The sequence below is a fragment of the Cucurbita pepo genome, chromosome LG03 (genome assembly GCF_002806865.2).
Source record: "Cucurbita pepo subsp. pepo cultivar mu-cu-16 chromosome LG03, ASM280686v2, whole genome shotgun sequence".
Taxonomy (NCBI): domain Eukaryota; kingdom Viridiplantae; phylum Streptophyta; class Magnoliopsida; order Cucurbitales; family Cucurbitaceae; genus Cucurbita; species Cucurbita pepo.
In genome coordinates, this window is record NC_036640.1 from 12,651,827 (window position 1) to 12,669,198 (window position 17,372).

At 31.8% G+C, this 17,372-nt stretch overlaps 3 protein-coding genes across 3 annotated transcripts; 1 reads left to right on the forward strand and 2 right to left on the reverse strand.

Moving 5' to 3' along the window:
• The first annotated feature begins 905 nt into the window (after nucleotides 1-905).
• On the forward strand, nucleotides 906-2,854 carry LOC111791753 (heavy metal-associated isoprenylated plant protein 4). Its single transcript, XM_023673224.1, has 4 exons — nucleotides 906-1,007; nucleotides 1,581-1,771; nucleotides 1,879-1,963; nucleotides 2,499-2,854. The coding sequence occupies exons 1-4, from the start codon at nucleotides 908-910 to the stop codon at nucleotides 2,852-2,854; spliced, it is 732 nt and encodes a 243-aa protein (XP_023528992.1). The 5' UTR covers nucleotides 906-907.
• A 742-nt stretch (nucleotides 2,855-3,596) lies between these two features.
• On the reverse strand, nucleotides 3,597-4,521 carry LOC111791583 (AT-hook motif nuclear-localized protein 23-like). Its single transcript, XM_023672974.1, has 2 exons — nucleotides 4,103-4,521; nucleotides 3,597-3,963 (listed from the first exon to the last, which is right to left on the reverse strand). Exons 1-2 carry the CDS (start codon nucleotides 4,519-4,521, stop codon nucleotides 3,597-3,599), a joined length of 786 nt encoding a protein of 261 aa, XP_023528742.1.
• A 6,278-nt stretch (nucleotides 4,522-10,799) lies between these two features.
• LOC111790069 (cyclin-U4-1-like) lies at nucleotides 10,800-12,126 on the reverse strand. Its single transcript, XM_023670864.1, has 2 exons — nucleotides 11,685-12,126; nucleotides 10,800-11,457 (listed from the first exon to the last, which is right to left on the reverse strand). The coding sequence occupies exons 1-2, from the start codon at nucleotides 12,023-12,025 to the stop codon at nucleotides 11,166-11,168; spliced, it is 633 nt and encodes a 210-aa protein (XP_023526632.1). The 5' UTR covers nucleotides 12,026-12,126; the 3' UTR covers nucleotides 10,800-11,165.
• Nucleotides 12,127-17,372: the final 5,246 nt, after the last annotated feature.

Here is a 17,372-nt window from a genome sequence, read left to right on the forward strand (position 1 = left end):
AGGAATGGTTCTCCTCTCCAACCAATGTGGGACCTCACAATTCACCCCCGTTGTGCTTCCGCTAGCAAATATTGTCCACTTCGGCCGTGGCCCCTTACATATCGCCGTCAACGATTTTAAAACGCATCTTAACCCATCTTTTAGGGAGAGGTTTTAAAACGCATCTTAACCCATCTTTTAGGGAGAGGTTTCCACAACCCTGTAAGGAATGCTTCATTCCCCTCTCCAACCGAGGTAGGATCTCAAAATTCACCCTCCTTAAGGACCCAACGGGTGTCTGGCTCTAATACCATTTGTAATTGTCCATGCTTCATTCCCCTCTCCAACCGAGGTAGGATCTCAAAATTCACCCTCCTTAAGGACCCAACGGGTGTCTGGCTCTAATACCATTTGTAACTGTCCATGCTTCATTCCCCTCTCCAACCGAGGTAGGATCTCAAAATCCACCCTCCAACCGAGGTAGGATCTCAAAATCCACCCTCCTTAAGGACCCAACAGGTGTCTGGCTCTGATACCATTTGTAACTGTCCAAGCCCGCTAGAGAAAGGTTTTCATATCCTTATAAAAAATGTTTTGTCCAAGCCCGCTAGAGAAAGGTTTTCATATCCTTATAAAAAATGTTTCGTTTCCCTCTCCAGCCAGATGCGGGATCTCACAGTCCCCGATTCTTAACACACAAAAATATTACGTGTGCTCCAATTTTTCTACAAGAATGGAAAAGAGTTAATCGAATTTGGCACAACAAAGACTAATTTGGGATGAAAATGAAAGAGATTTCAAGCAAGCAGATGACCAACCATCAGCAAATCTCACCAAAACGATGTCGTGTGGAAAAGAAAAACCAGAATGATTCAAACTTAATTCATCTGTTATAAATCCTTGTTGTTCATAAGTTTGTTGTACAAAAATGGGAGAGAAAGCTGAAGCCATTACTGCCATTTACAAAGTAAACCTTCATTGCCAACAATGTTGGAGAGAGATCAAAAGGCCTCTTCTTAAAACACAAGGTAAAGTTCACTATTTTCTTTCGGTTTTTCCTTCATTTTCTTGCCAACCAAACACAATTATGTTCGATAATGAAAGTCCCACGTCAGCTAATTTAGGAAATGATCATGAGTTTATAATCAAAAAATACTCACTCTATTGGTACGAGGTTTTTTGAGGAAGCCCAAAGTAAAACTATGAGAGCTTATGCTCAAACTGGACAATATCATATCATGGTAGAGAGTCGGTGTTCATCTAGCAAATTCTTACAAAAAAAAAATAAAATAAAAAGACTTTTTTTTGTTCATCTCCACTTTGATCGATCTGCTCCGATATGGAACAACTCCAACTCATTCAGGTTAAAAATTACAAGTTTAGTCCCTCGAATTTTTTTTTTTTTTAAGTGCTTCAACTAAAGCTTAGGAATTTAATATCTTATAGGTCTCTAAACTTTAAAAATATATAATTTTAAACTATCAAGTTCTTAAAATATATTTGATACATCAAATATCTATTGACCACAGAATTGAAAGTTCAAGAATCTATTCGACGTTTTTTAAAGTTCAATTATTAACATTTTTTTGATTTCATATTAGGGGTTCATAATGTTGAAGTTGAAATGGAGAAAAATGAAATTAGGGTGAAAGGTTCGAATTTGGATGTGCTCAAAATTCACAAGCAAATAGAGAAGTTGAGCAAGAAAAGGGTTGACTTAATTTCTCCCAAAGTCAAGCCCAAGGAGAAAGAAACTCCTAAACCCAATGACAACAAACCCAAGCCAAGCCTTGTGAGTATAATTTCATTATTTATACTTTTTTATATAATTAATTAAATATTTATTTACATATTTATTACATCATAAATATATTTAGTATATTATTTTCCACTTGGCAGATCCATCGCACAATAACAGCTAAGGTTCACTTGCACTGCGCCAAATGCGAGAAAGACCTCAAGAACAATTTGCTAAAGCATAAAGGTTTTTTACTTTATTTTTANAAAAAAAAAAAAAAAAAAAAAAAAAAAAAAAAAAAAATCTCTATTTTAATTTGAACCCTAAACTTTTAAATATTGCGATTTAGTCCTCAAATTTCGTCTTTTGATCCGTTTATAAAATTAGAAAATAAATTCTACTCACTTTTATAATTTTTTTTATAATCAAATTTAAAATAATTTAAATTTTAAGGACTAAAATGAAATTATCCATAAGTTTAGACAAATTTAATAATTTTTTTTTTGTCTAATTAAACCTAATTTAATAAATTTATTAATATGAAATATTATTATTAAAAATTATTAGTATGACTAATTTTTAAATTCATGAAAGAGTCGGGACTAAAATTGAATTTCTGAAAGTATATCGACTAAAATACAATAAATTTAAAATAAGAGGACTATAATGATATTTTAACGAACAAAAATACTATTTTTTAAAATTATAAAACCAGCCCAAAAAGTTATGAAAAACACAAAAACTTCCCCATTTGAAGGACAAATAATTTGAATATTTGCAGGAATATATAGTGTGAAAACAGACATGAAAGCTCAAACCCTAACAATGGAAGGAACCATAGAACCAGAGAAGTTCAAGTCTTATCTGAAGAAGAAGCTGCAGAAACACGCCGACATTACTACGGCGGTCGATTCATCGAAGCCACCGGAGAAGAAGAAAGAAAGTAGTGAGCAAAAAGAGAAGCCTAAAGAAAAATCTTCGTTGGAGACGACGACGACGACAACGACCAAGATAGTTGCAGAGATTCAAACCAAAGATAACGATAATAATAAAAATAACGCTCCTTATTTCATTCACTACGTTTACGCTCCTCAATTGTTTAGCGACGAAAATCCAAATGCATGTCAAGTAATGTAACTATTCATAAAATTAGAGATTATATTCTAAATATATAAAAAGTTACGTTATTTCATAACGTTATCTGATCGCATAAATTATCATTATAAATGTTGATCATGACTAAGTTTAGGGCATGACTCTGATACCAAGTTAGACGAACACGACTCTCCACAATGATAAGATATTGTCCACTTTGAGCATAAGCTCTCGTGGCTTTGCTTTGAATTTTCTCAAAAAGCCTAAGAGTATTCCTTGATTATAAACTCATGATCATTCCCTAAATTAGCGGATGTGAGACTTTCATCTTCCAACAGATCATTCGATATTCCCGTTAAATTAAATAAAAAAAAACTAATGAGGACTATAACGTTCAAAATCAAATCAATTTTAATGGTAGAATAAAAGAATATTGAAAATTCTAATAATGAAATTCATTTTTTTTTATTAAATTAAAAAAAAAAAAAACTTTTATTTTCAAAAACCAATTGGATTTGAACTATATTGAAATAATAATAATTATTATTATTGTAATTAAAGTGATTATTGGTCAAAATTATAGCTAGATCGAATCAAACACACTCTTAGGAATCAGAAAATTAACGGNAGAAAAAAAAAAAAAAAAAAAAAAAAAAAAAAAAAAAAAAAAAAAAAAAAAGGGTTTTTTGTACCAAAGTTTCAAGACAATAAAATTAGCATTAATCTAAACAATTATTATCAATTCCCCTAACCTTTTTTTTTTCTCTTTTGGCAATCTTGAAGCTCAATAAGATGCTCCTCCACCGGAGTTCCATCCCTCCACCGGCAGCTGATTTTGATTCCCCGGCATGTTCAATGGCAGATTAAGGAACGGCAACCCCGCCGACGGGTCGGGAAACGGGTTGCTAAGGCTCCCTCCACCACCACCACCACCGTTGGACGGTTCCTCCTCATCCAACGGCAGCCTCTCGTACGCAACATTCGTAAACGACGACACAATAACAGTCACCGGTCCAGAAGCAATCAAAGAGCCAGCAACATTCCCTCCCACAATCTGCCCTTGTCCACCGCCAAGGAAGATACTCAAACTCGTCGCTCCTGGCGGAGCCGGCGGCGGCAAAAACGATCCCGACAAAGACAATATCTCAAACCTGAAAATCAAAAATCAAAAATCAAAAATTAAAAATTAAAAATTAAAAATAAAAACCCCAATAACCAACTTTCAAATAAAACCCTAACCATAATCAATTAAAAAAAATTAAATTAAATTCGGTTGTAATTTATCAGAACCTTCCGGGAAGCGTGAGAACGGCGCCGCCGGACGCGGGTTGCCGTAAAGTAACGTTGGTGACGACGCCGGTGCCGCTCAAGATGCAGATCCCCCGTTGGCGTTTCCGGGCATAAGTAGCCACCGAGTCAAACACATCGCAACCGGTGTTGACTTCCAAGATGTGTGCACGAAGGGTGTTAGCGCTTTCTCTGGTAATAATAACCGGTGGTTTCGGTTTATTTTTAGACCCCGGCGGTCGACCTCTCGACCGCCGGGCCACGATTTCGCCACCAGAGTTCGGTTGGTGCTCATCATCAAGGCCGTGGAACTGGTCGGGACCGTCGTCTCCGTCCGGCGGCCGCTGCAAGTGGAGATCCACGGAACGGTGCTGAAGTTGATGGACAAAGTTAGAAGCAGAGCCCAAATCTAAGCCCGCCATGAACAGATTAAAAAGAAGGAAAATAAATTAATAATTATAATAATAATAGAAAAATCTTATAATTTCTAAACGGTGAAATTAAAATTAAGAAAGGGAAAGAAGAAGCGAAGCTGAAGAAGGAGAGAGAGAATGATGAAGAAGACGATGAAGAAGAAGAAGCAAATGCAGCGATTCCCACGAACAATAAATTTTTATTTAAATATAAAAAGAGAGAGACTTTATTTTATTTTTTATTTTTTTAATTCGTTATTTTATATTTTAAAACATTTAAATGTTTTCCTACTCATTTAATTCAATGGAAATTATTTTATTTTTGGTCTCCATTATATTTTATGCATATTTAAAATAATTATCTAATTTTTTATTATAAATTAAATACATTTTAACCTTATTATATATATTATGGGAGCAATTAATAGTGGAGTATTGGATAGTGCTGTCTGTACGGTCACTTGAAAATTACAATAATCACATATTAGAAGGGTTTGAGATTATTTAAATAATTTTATTATTTTATAGTTATGATTAAAATAATTTTATTATTTTTATAATTATGATTAAAATATTTTTATAAGAGTGTAAAAATCTCTCCCTAACCTACGCGTTTTAAAATAATGACCAACAGTGATACATAATGGGTCAAATCAAACAGTATCTGTTAGCAGTGAATTTGAGCTGTCACAAGTGGTTGAACGAAATATAATGCATTTTAAAATCGTGGATTAATAATTTTTTAATGAACTTTATATAAGTTTGGGTTGGTTTCTCATTGAATTGAAATCTAAAATAGATTCACGAAAATAATAAAGAATGTAATGTTGTAAGACATGATTATGAATGATGGGAATATATAAATCTAGAATTAAATAAAATAACATATTAATTAAAAATGTTAAGTTAAATTAATATTATTATGGTTAATATATGCTTTATAATTAGCTAAGTAAAGTACTACGTTTCCTTCATTAAGTAATTAATTAAGAGGAAGCATATATAATTATTAGGTGCTTGAAAAAGGTGACAAGTTCAAAGTGGATTAAGCTATGTACGGTAGTAGGAGTAAATTATAATTTAACTTATGATAATTTTTTTAATGCGACTTTACAATATTTTAAGAAAAATTAGTGAATTAATTAAATATTTGTTGAGATTGTGAACTAATTAATTTTTAAAATATAATAAAATAAAATAAAGTGCCTTTTTAAGGTTTAGACATAGGTAGATTTTATATGATATGATTAAATTTTAATTAGGGGATGAATTAATTTGTTATATTAATATTTAATTGTTAGTCTAATCAAAATGATAATATTAAAAATAAATATTATGTGAATTAATTTTACTATTCCTAATTCGAATAAAGGTGAGCATACATACACACCTAAGTGCTTTTCTAAATATTCCTTTTAATAAATTAATAATATATAACCCATAATGCCAATGAAGGGTTGATTTATTTAAATTAATATATGGTATCATTTTTAATCTTAATTTAATAATATCATTTTGACTCGTTGATTTTATGTTATATTTATCGGTAGAAAATTGTAAAGTTTCACATTTAAAAACTTTATTTATTTAAGACCGTTATTTTCATGTATATTTTTATCAAGATTCACAAACTTGCTCATGAGATCTTGAAATATAAACAGCAAAACCTGATCTGAACGGGAAGATGCATACTTTTATACAAGTGATGCATGGTGAGGAAGATTCACGAGAACGAGACGAGGGGTTGCATGTTTTTTTTTTTTTTCTCGATATTTTTACTTTAAAAATGTTGTATTTTCTTTACCTTAGTACTTAGGGTCGGGTTGTCGAAAGCATTTGAAAAAGAGGAATGAAGGAAGAGTTTTGGAGACAAAAATAATAATAATAAATAAATAAATAATAAATAAGGTTTTGGTGGGACCCAATGGTGTGGATGAAGCTTTTTACTTTGGTCATGTTTCGACCCCTCAGCAACCCAAAAGGGCAGTTTTGGTTAATGAGATAGGCACCATTGTCACGTGCTGCGTCGTCGTTTTATTGCTATCTCATAGATAGGGTGTCAATTTACAAATATACCCTCCAAGTTCTAACCTTGGTTTTATCGGTCAATTTCTTGATCTACTTTGAAATGAAATTGAGCCAGAGATCCATAATTTTATGTTTAAAATATTATTTTATAATATAATATTCGTATTAACCAATATTTTTAATTTAAAAATTACTTAGTTACCTATTCAATAAATAAATCTACTTGTGTTATAATCTAACATCACTCGAATCATTAATTAAAAAAATTACTTCGAAATTTTACTTATATTAAAAAATGAGATATTTTTTTTTACAATTTTAATTTTCGAAGACATAGACTTGGTCTTATTCTTATCTTTCCATATGTATATTTTAAATTATCTTCATTTTTAGTCTAATAGAATATTTTAATTGAAAAAAATTTGGACTTCCAACTCATCTTAACTCATACTAGTGATTAGTTCTCGTAAATATTAAATTGTAGGGTTTCGTTGTTAGTCTTTCTTCGCCTGTTTTACTGTGTCTCCTCTTCATTAATTGATAATTGCTCGATGCATCATTATCATCGTTACCTCTTGATGCGTCAATTCTTATAACTGTTACCTCCTTTCACTCTTTTCCGTCCCTTTTCAGGTATTTTTCGAATAGTTATCATTGTCGTGTAGCTCATCGTCACATTTCGCTTTTACTTCAATCGTCCCACTCAATTAGGTGAGCCCAACAAAACCCATTTGAGGAATTGATCATTGGATTCATAAATAAATAAATAAATAAACTCAATTATTATGTAAAGACAACGAAATTATCGCTTCATTCATAATAATTTGCTTAAAGTAACACAAATATAATAAATAAAATAATTTCTCATAAAAACATGAAATCAATGGAAAATAAAATAATTAAAAAAATTATTTTCATAATGGGACCCCAAATTTAATTATTTACAACTTTATCTATTGACAGATCTAAAATGTGGGCAACGTGCAAAGCTATTGTACTTACTTTTTGACAAAACAAGAATTTCCCAACTTTGTCACTCCAAGGACGGATCTAATTATGGTTTGTTTAAATATTTATATTTGCTTCCTTAAATTTATTTTAAATTACCTTATATTTTCTTCTTCTTGGGAACCAATCCCTGTGCCCCACCCACGGAAGCAAAGCAACCGTGTTTCACTGTACATTACCTTTTATTTTTTACGTCATTTTTTAATTATATAATCAGTTATTATAATTTTTTATAATAATATAATATTATGTTATAAATTAATACATGTAATAGCCCAAACTCATCACATGTATTGTCCGTTTTAATTCGTCATCACGTCTTCGTTTCTTTGTTTCTCTCTCCAACCGATGTGAGGATCTCACAATCCACTCCCCTTGGAGCCCAGCGTCCTCGCTGACACAACACTCGATGTCTGACTCTGATACTATTTGCAACCGTCTAAGCTCACTGCTTCTTTCCCCTCTCTAACTAATGTGGGATCTCACAATCCCCTTCCCTTTGAGCCCAGAGTCCTAGCTAACACACTGTGTAATGTCTAGCTCTTATATTATTTTATTGAGATTAATATTTGAAAAATATATTATTAATATTATTTCCTTTATGATTTGGTTTATTTTGAGTTAGATTTGGTATCCGAGCCAAAGCCAAACCCTAACTCAATTAGGGAAGCCTTTACAACCGCAGTTCATAAACTAACTCAATCCGTGAAGCCTTTACAGCCGTCGATCATCCAATAATACATTATAAGCATCTTCGAATTTCTCACTAAGCTTAAAGGTGGCATATTCAAGATGTTCGTATTTTCTTCTTCTTATTTTTATTTTTTTAAGATATAATAAATAGTCAAAGTTCAAAGGTGGCATATTCAAGCCTTTGCTTATATTTCTCATTCTTAACATATTTGTAAATAGTCAAAGCTCACCGCTAGTAGAAATTGTCCATTTTAACCCGTTACGTATTACTGTTAACCTCACGGCTATAAAACATGCCAATTAGATTGATGTTTTCACACTCTTGTAAAAAATATTTTGTTACTCTGACCGACATGAGATCTTACTGTATACCCATTAAATTAAAATTTGAAAAAACTTAAAAGATACCCATTACACAAAGTTTTGGATTTGGACTGTTGGACACCCAATAATTATAAATTAATTAAACTTATTAAATAATAATATTATCAATTAATTAATGAATTAAAAAGCAATTAGGGACAAGTGGAGGGTGACGACTTGCGCAAATCAACCATCGCGTTTCATTTGCATTTCCTTGTCGTTTCCGCCGTATTTATTTAATCCAAAATTCCCTTTCATCCGCCAATCAAATTGGACCTGCTCTGGACTTGAGAAACTTATTAACTCTGCTTTACCCGTAAATTGAATTGCGGTCGACCCCGCCATTTTTCTTTATTATTTAATTTTAATTCCGGTGCTTTTCATTTTAAACAAAGTTGTAGATTAATTAATTAATTAATTAATTTGTTTTCGTAATATATTATGATAAAGCAATTGATTGTTTTATTGTTTTTAATTCAAGTTGGCTGCAGACCAGACACCCCCTCGAGTTTCACATTATTATTATATTTTATATTCTCCAATATGAACGTCTTTAATTTATATTTAAATATTATTCGTCTTATTTTTTTTTTCCTTTCGGTAAAATTGGAGAGTGAAACGAAAACTTCTTCCTACTAGATGCGTTTTAAAATAATGAAACTGACGACGATACCTAACGAACAAAAGTAGATAATATCTATTAGGGTGAGCCAACAAAGACGATAAACCCATAAGGAAGATGGATTGTGAGATCCCACGTTTGTTAGAGACGGAAACGAAGCATTACTTTTAAAACTACGAGACTAACAGTAATACGTAACGAGTTAAAACAGACAATATCTACTGAGACGGACTTGATCTGATACTTTTTTTTTTTAATATTTTTTTTTAGTAATTATAAAGGGATAAATTTTTATAAAAGTTACCTTGTCGGTTGAGTTGATTTAAGTGACCAAGATTTGATATAATTGTATGGGAGTTGTCTTCCAAAGAACTTTCTGAAAATTGACAGTTTTAACTGCAGTTTTAAATAGTGTGAAAATTGACTATTTTTACTGGCTTTTAATTCTACAATTTTAACTGCTTTTTCTAATTAATGTTGAAAATTGACCGTCTTTCAGCGCTACAATATTTTATTTGTTTATTTATTTAGGTTAGTTTTTTTAGTTTAAAAAGAAAAATCAGATAATAATTATAATAATAATAAATCTCTCCGGATCCAATGGGCCCAAATGAGTTCGTACGAAAGAAGGCCCATAGGCCCATGAATTGAGTTTGATCTCAAAACAATCCGGACCCCAATTATCGAGGGGTTTAGCAAGATAAATGTCAATAATTAAATAGTGTGAAAAATAGCAAAAATATAATAATAATAATTGAAGTGTAGGGGAGATCAATTTTAGAGCATTAAATAAAAAATAGAAATAAAATTAATACATAAAATTTAGAAAAAATTACGATATCTCTCGGTTAAATGTGATCTCAATTTATTCATGCACCTTTTTATTCGGGCGTCGCATATTATAATGCTAAAATTAAATTTAATAATTTATGAAATATGGTAAATTGAAATGGAATTAATGATATTAGGGAAGAACACTTCACAACCACATATGTGAAGACGACTACCAATGAGTTGGAGGCATGTTGTATCTTTCTTCCATGTTGGTTCATGTCCATGAATGCACATGTTCTTTGTTCCTTTTAGGGACAACTCTCAATCATGACAATTTATTTTAATACCTACAAACAATTTTATATTTTTCTTTTTTAGTTTTATAGAATTTCATAATATGGTAAAAAAAAATTCAAATTTATGTTCTTTTCATAAAAAAAAAATATATATATATATATATTAGAAAAAAAATTGTAAAAAGTAAAAAGTAAAAAATTAATTTTATATTCTAAATAGTGATTTCAAAATATAATATTTTTGTTTCCGTTCATCACCACTATGTTTCATATCCCAATTTTCATTAAAAAAAATTATAATAAATTTAGATTACAACCGTAATTTTGAAATATTTGTAAAAAGTAAAAAGTAAAAAGGGTAATATTGTAATTTTAAAATATAAATATTTTTAAAATAAATTTCANTTTTTTTTTTTTTTTTTTTTTTTTTTTTTTTTTTTTTTTTTTTTAATTTTAATTATCAACTCAAAACCAGAGACTTCGAGTGTTCAATAACCATACCATTTCCATCAAAACGCTGCAAAATCTTTAAAAACGCCAAAAGAATCTAATCTGTACACAATTTGAAACCCAAGAACCCACAAACAGAACAGAAACAGATCAGATCAGAAACAGAACAAAGATCTGACGATCATGAAAGGGCGAGGACCCAAATCAGCCATAGCCAAAATTGCAAAGCTGTGTTGGTGTGTGTGTGTGTGTGTGTGTGAGAGAGATACCCCTACATTACAGGCTCATCCAGTCAGAGGCTGAATATTACTATCTAATCAGGCAAACAACAGAACCAATTCATGCTTTTGAAACCTGGGTTTTGCTCCATTTGAGCTGAATTCTTCAAAGTTTGAATCCAAATTTGTGTTGGAATTTGTTCAAACAGCTGCAAGTTGTTGCTTCGTAAGGGAAGCTTCATCTTCATCAAAACAGAAGTGGGATTTCAAAGCTCTTGCTGAACTAAGCAGCTCTGATTTTGAAGAAGCAGCGCTCATTAAAGGAGGCTGCAGCAGAAGCATCTGTCTTTGAAGATATGAGTAATAAGAATGGAACGTGGTGGGAGTGACATTCAAACGAAATCCCAAACCAAACAGAAAATCCACTTCAAGAAAGTTCATTTCAATTGTGCTGATCCCTCCCACCTTTGCATAATATGCATTGTTATAGCACCTGAAAAGAATTCCACTACATATTTCAGTAAAATTCAACTCAAATTCCCCAAATTCTTAAACAGAGTTCATTCAGGCATTTCATCAAACACTTGGCAGGCAAACTCAAAAATGCCCCAAATTCTTAAAACAGAGTTCATTGAGGCATTTCATCAAACATTTGGCAGGCAAACTCAAAAATGCCCCAAATATTAAAAAAAATCCCTGTCAAGCAGATTAGAAACTCACGTATCATCCATAAATTTAGCAGCAATAAGAACGCTGGTGATGAGCAAGCGATGAACATTGAAGGAATTGATGGGGAAGGAGGGTTGTCTTTGAACGAAGCGATCGAGATAAACGTAGGCAATGACGAAGCAACAGGGGCTGCAATTGGCGTACTTCAAGATTCTGTCTAAGTAGCTTTGGATGGAAATGGTGGGGCGAGTTAAGCCATGGAAGGCTGAGATTTTGTGGGGTTGAAGATGAACAGAGAGGCTTCGATCATTGGATTCGGCCACTCGTTGGAGGAGACGAGAGAGGAAATCGATCAGCTTCGCCATGACAGTTGGGTCCTCTAGCTCCGCCATTGACAAGCAATCAAGCAAGCTTCAAAGCTTTTTCGTTTTTCTTTTTTGTTATTTTTACTCCAATTTGGAAATGCATGGTTTTTATATATATACTACAACGGAGGAAGTAAGCGCCAATGGAAGATGTTTATTTATTTGGAGTATATAGGATTTAAAAGTTTAATTTATTAGTTTTTCCTTTTAAAAAAATGACAAAAAAAGAAAAGAAAATAATAATTTATTTATTTAATGACCGAAAAGGACACAAGAACTCGAACATGGACATCTTTGTCCCCTTCGGTGGGGTTGAGTTTATTTTATTTTATTTTTAAAATAAATAAATAATTTATTTTTTGAAATATGAAGAGAGGGATTTTGAGTTGGGTTAATGATGTTTTGAATTCAAATTCATAATTAGAGAAGGTGTGAAGTTGACTTAGACTCGTTTCTTTCAAAATTAATGATTTATTTTTAAATTTCTTTATTTCATTTTTCAAATAATAATAATAAAAAAAGAGATTTTATTTATTTTTTAAAAATAATTAAAAAATAAAAGGATGATGACGTCATTATTATTATTATTATTATTTTTAAATTTTTTAAAAATGGCATTTAAAAAAAAAAAAAAAAAAAGAGAAAGTGATGGGCAATTGGGTAAAGCCCTAAGCATCATGTGAATACATGTGCAATGTGGATTTGCTATGTTCATCCAAAGCATAAGCATATGCTGTTGCTTTTGGTCCAAACATTCAAAGATTTAGCTTTGATGGGTTGGATTTTCAAATTAGGTAATACAAAATTCAATATCTTATTTTAATTATATAATGTGATATGTTATCTATATATAACGGGCAAAAACATATAATATCTGCTATGCTAGTGGTAGCTTAAGCTGTTACAAATGGTATTAGAACTAGATACTAGGCGGTGTGCTAGTGAGGATGATGGCTCTCAAGGGGGTGGATTGTGAGATCCCGTTACAAATGGTATTAGAACCAGACACAGGGCGGTGTGCTAGCAAAGATGTTGATACCCCAAAGAAGGTGGATTGTGAGATCCCACATTGGTTGGAGAGATAAACGAAACATTCTTATAAGAGCGTTGAAAATTGAGCACAATACGTAATGAGCTAAAATGAACAATATCTACTAACAGTGGACTCGGGCTGGGTTGTTACTTATATTCATTTTAATAATATTTTTTTTTTTTGACAACCCAAATTAGTAAAATTAAAATGTTAAAAACAAGTTGGAATTGGTTGTATTGATTCCATTTTGCAATTGGCAAAGCTGGTTCCAACTTGAAGATGCAACTTCTCACAAGGGTTTGAGCTGTTGATGCTTGAAAATCATCTCATATATATATATATATATATATATTATTTTATTTTTATATTAAAGAAAATGAAACTTTTTTATTTTATTATATGATTTTAAACAATTAATATACTTTTTGTTAATTAATATATTCACTTGAATATGTGTAATGGTAAGTTTCAGAACTAAAGTGAAAATAATTTTACAAAAGGGTCAAAAATCAATATTTTGAAAATTTGGGGGTCAAAATAGAAAAATATGGAAATTTAATCCTATATATATATATTTTCTCTTAAAAGCTCACTTTTCAAATGCTTCGTGACTTCGTTATTCAGGAGAACTACGCGGCAACGTTGGAAGCGCGCGCTCTACTTTGCCAGAAGGTGGTTTCTGAAACCAAGCTCTGCTTCCATCGGTCGACGAGGTATCTTCGGCCTTCGACATTGTCTTGAAGTTTATTGCATTCTGTTTCTTCGTGTTCTTGTTTGAGTTTTCTTCTCTACCGTTTATTTAATCCGACGCTTTAATTGGATCTTTATTTTGACGAAATATTCTTCTCGTTTTGAAATCGATCGCGTTTTCGGTTTGTTTCTGATTTTCGCTTCGTTCTTCGGCTCTCGTGATTGAAGACGAAGGTATTGTGTTAGCTTTGTGATTTCTGTCTGTCTCTCGCTCTCTCTTGCTCGCTCGTTCTTCAGTTTCTCAAATCTTCTGCTGTAAATGAAGTCGTAGGTTTTCTCTGAGCAGGAAATCTTCTTACGTACATTCTTGATATATAACTTACATAATGAAGAAATGAACTGAAATGAGTTGAAATCCTTCGTAGTTGGATAACGAAGGTACTGTGCTCGCAGCGCGATTTTTCGTATGTGTCTCTTTCGCTCGCTAGAATTCTCTAAGTTCTTAAATCTTCTGCAGGAACTATAGTATTAGGTTTTCTCTAGAAGGAAATGTTCTCATGCACTTTCTCGATGTGGTAAATTACATTATGAAGTATTAAATTTAATTGGAAACAGGCTTTTAAATTTGAAGTTAATCATCCACAAATGGAAATTGAAAGTACTGCTCTAGCTTTTGGATTTTACTTATGTTTTCTCTATCGCAGTTTCCAGTTTCTTAAAGCTTGTACTGTAATTGAAGCTGTAAGTTTTCTCTGAACAGGAAATATTCTTACGAATTTTCTTGAAAAGATTAATTACATTTTGAAGAACTTGTAAGTTGATATTTTTTTGCTGACATAAGAAGAAACTCTTCGTCTTGGATCTGTTTTGAGTGTCTAAGATCTGGTTTCCTGACATAAGAACTCAAGTAATTGTCCGCTAGATTGAGACTTTTGATTCTCATTGTCACCTCCAACATCCAAAAATATTTGATAAATGTATCTCAAGTAATTACTGAAAGAACTCCTGGCTGGCTTGAAACACTTACGAGATTTTTTGAAGCTGTATCAAAGGCAGCAGTCGGAGAGGTTGGTAGTTGTAGCCAAACCTGTATCCTCGAAGATCAATTTGAGATTTAGATATTTTATTAGGAATTAAAGTTCTAAATTTCATTTTTAGATAAAATACGGGAAAAAAACAGAGAAGAAATTGAGAATAAGATGATTCTTTTCTAGATAATTATTTTATTCTTCTAGCAGTATTCCTGGAATCATCTTAAGATCATGTTTTGTGGTGGTTTCCGAAGTTATTAATCCATCGTTGTTGACTATTATTCTGACTGAACAAAGCAACCGATACTTATACTGAACCTTTGCTTATCCATGTTATTAGTGCCTTATCCTTCTTGAACTTGATATTCTTGTGTGTGTACGTAAAATAGAAGATATATGCATACAAAACAAGAATATGTGTGTACAAACGAGGGTGGATTGGAATATTCTTCCTAAAGCCAGTTGTTCAGAATAATTTCGTCCTGTTGGCTTGTATAACTGAAAAGTCGTAAAAACATCTATCTAGCAGATATCCAATCACCCAGCAGACATCCAAAATGTACTTCACCGAATCTTGTATTCATAGCTGATTGATTGATATTCATGTTCGTCTAATATCATTAAAAAATAAAAAGTGAAAGGGGCATCTATTGTTGGCTTAACAACTTGGCAAACCATGGTTCATTATATCAACAGGCTTCATAACAGCTCTCTGCCGATCATTTATAGCATTTTATAATCTGCAATATCAGATTTTAATACTGGTAAAACCTATATGTATAAACTCTCTTGCTCTTTAGCAAGAATGGGGATAGTGCTGGCCTTGTTTGGTTTCTTAAATTAAAAGTCCGTATCTCTAATCTTGACTTAGTTCATTTTCCATTTTCTTTTCTTTAACGTATTACATGCTTGTCCTTGATTATGTTGCATCTTTATTGGACATCAGTAAAGAAGAACTTGCTGAACTGAGTTATGGAAGGCGCATTTATTCTTTTTCAAAGGTCTACAAACTTCTCGGGGAAGAGTCCAACTATTTAGGTGATGTTTTTAACAACTCGATAATTCCCCTATTGTTCCCATCTCACTAACATGTAGCTTACTGTCTAGCAATGAACAGTTCAATCTGGAGCTGTAAGGTCATCAGATGAGCTAAGAGATGAGCAGACGCCAGGTAATTTCTTTGCTGAAGTCTACCTCTCCTTTTCCCTCTCCCTCCCCTAGAAGCATAATTTTCCGTACTTGTGTGTAGAAGTAAATGCATTTAGGACAGGCTTGTGATATTGTCGGGCAAATATTCATCTCCTGTATATATGCATATATAATGCTTCATCGAAAAAATTAATTATCTCTAGAATTAAAATGAAGGAAAGAAAATTTGCATTCACTGTTTTTTTTCAATCAACATGGAAACTCCATCGCTATGCACAGCAAAAATTTTTTTTATCATTATTTGGTAACTTTTGTTTAATGCTATTGCCGTTTATATTTAGTTGCTTATTCAGTAGGGTTTGCCTTTTAATTTTTAGAGGCATTGTTGAGTATAAGTGACTAGAATCTAGAGGCTCTCTGCACTTACGTTGTAAGATTGGAAAAAAAGAGAATAATTTAGAGGATTTCATTTATTTTAATAAAACACAGTAGGGTCCAACGTCCAGAAAATATAAAAACTAGCCACCAGCCTGTTGAGTACATACTATCCTTTATATGACTGATTTGGCTTCATTCCCTTGAAGATACACTTTGGCGTTAGCTTGCCAAGTAATAAAAACCTTTCTATTCAGGACTCCTAACACAAATCGAAGTGATCACTGGTCCAGAATAAGAAAATAAATATTTAGTTAAGATTTGAACGTTCCACAACAAGTTTGTTCACCTTTGATTGGTCTAGGCTTACAACTCTTAGAGAACAAAATTTGCAAAAAGTAATAAGGTTTATGGCTCTCAAGTTACTAATGATCCACAACCTATAAAACATTGTAGTAAACTAGGTTATGTATAGCCTTATCTGGACTGAAAGTGACCGAAACTGAAGGCCTAATGACGGCAAAAGATAAGAAAAACATAAAAAGGAACCCTAATTTTGGTTACATCAAGAGCCAATAGCAAAATTGTTAAACTATAGATTTAATCCTTAAAATACTTTTATATTTATGTTTAGTAGGCTTCTTTTAACTTTTAATTTTAAAGACTTTTAATTTTAAATCTAATAGATTAGTAGCATGTTCTAACATTTTCTGAAATTAACTATTCTATTGGTCATAAAATTATTGTATATATAACTCTTATTAAACTTTCAATAGATTTTGTGAATTTTAAAATTATGTGACTAATTATACACAAGATTGAAAGTTTATGGTCCTCTTGTATACAAAATCAAAATTTTAGGGACTTAGTAAAATACTTTTTAAAATCAAAATTTTAGGGACTTAGTAAAATACTTTTTAAAATTTGAAGACGGGTTAAACACAAATAAAATGTTAAAAGTCCCATAATAATAATTAAAAAAAAAAAACTTGAACGGAGTAGAATAAAACTTGTAATTTAAGGGGTAGAATACTGAAGTACCAAAAAAGTAACAAAGTTACCAAATAAAAATATTCTCTGTTGGCCACAATGAGGA

Coding starts and splice junctions, on each gene's coding strand:
- LOC111791583 (XM_023672974.1), bottom strand. CDS start 4,521: ATGGCGGGCTTAGATTTGGGCTCTGCTTCTAACTTTGTCCATCAACTT. Junction 3,964..4,102: donor GTTCTCACGCTTCCCGGAAG/GTTCTGATAAAT, acceptor TTTGATTTTCAG/GTTTGAGATATTGTCTTTGT.
- LOC111791753 (XM_023673224.1), top strand. CDS start 908: ATGGGAGAGAAAGCTGAAGCCATTACTGCCATTTACAAAGTAAACCTT. Junction 1,008..1,580: donor GCCTCTTCTTAAAACACAAG/GTAAAGTTCACT, acceptor ATTTCATATTAG/GGGTTCATAATGTTGAAGTT. Junction 1,772..1,878: donor ACAAACCCAAGCCAAGCCTT/GTGAGTATAATT, acceptor TCCACTTGGCAG/ATCCATCGCACAATAACAGC.
- LOC111790069 (XM_023670864.1), bottom strand. CDS start 12,025: ATGGCGGAGCTAGAGGACCCAACTGTCATGGCGAAGCTGATCGATTTC. Junction 11,458..11,684: donor GCTAAATTTATGGATGATAC/GTGAGTTTCTAA, acceptor AATTCTTTTCAG/GTGCTATAACAATGCATATT.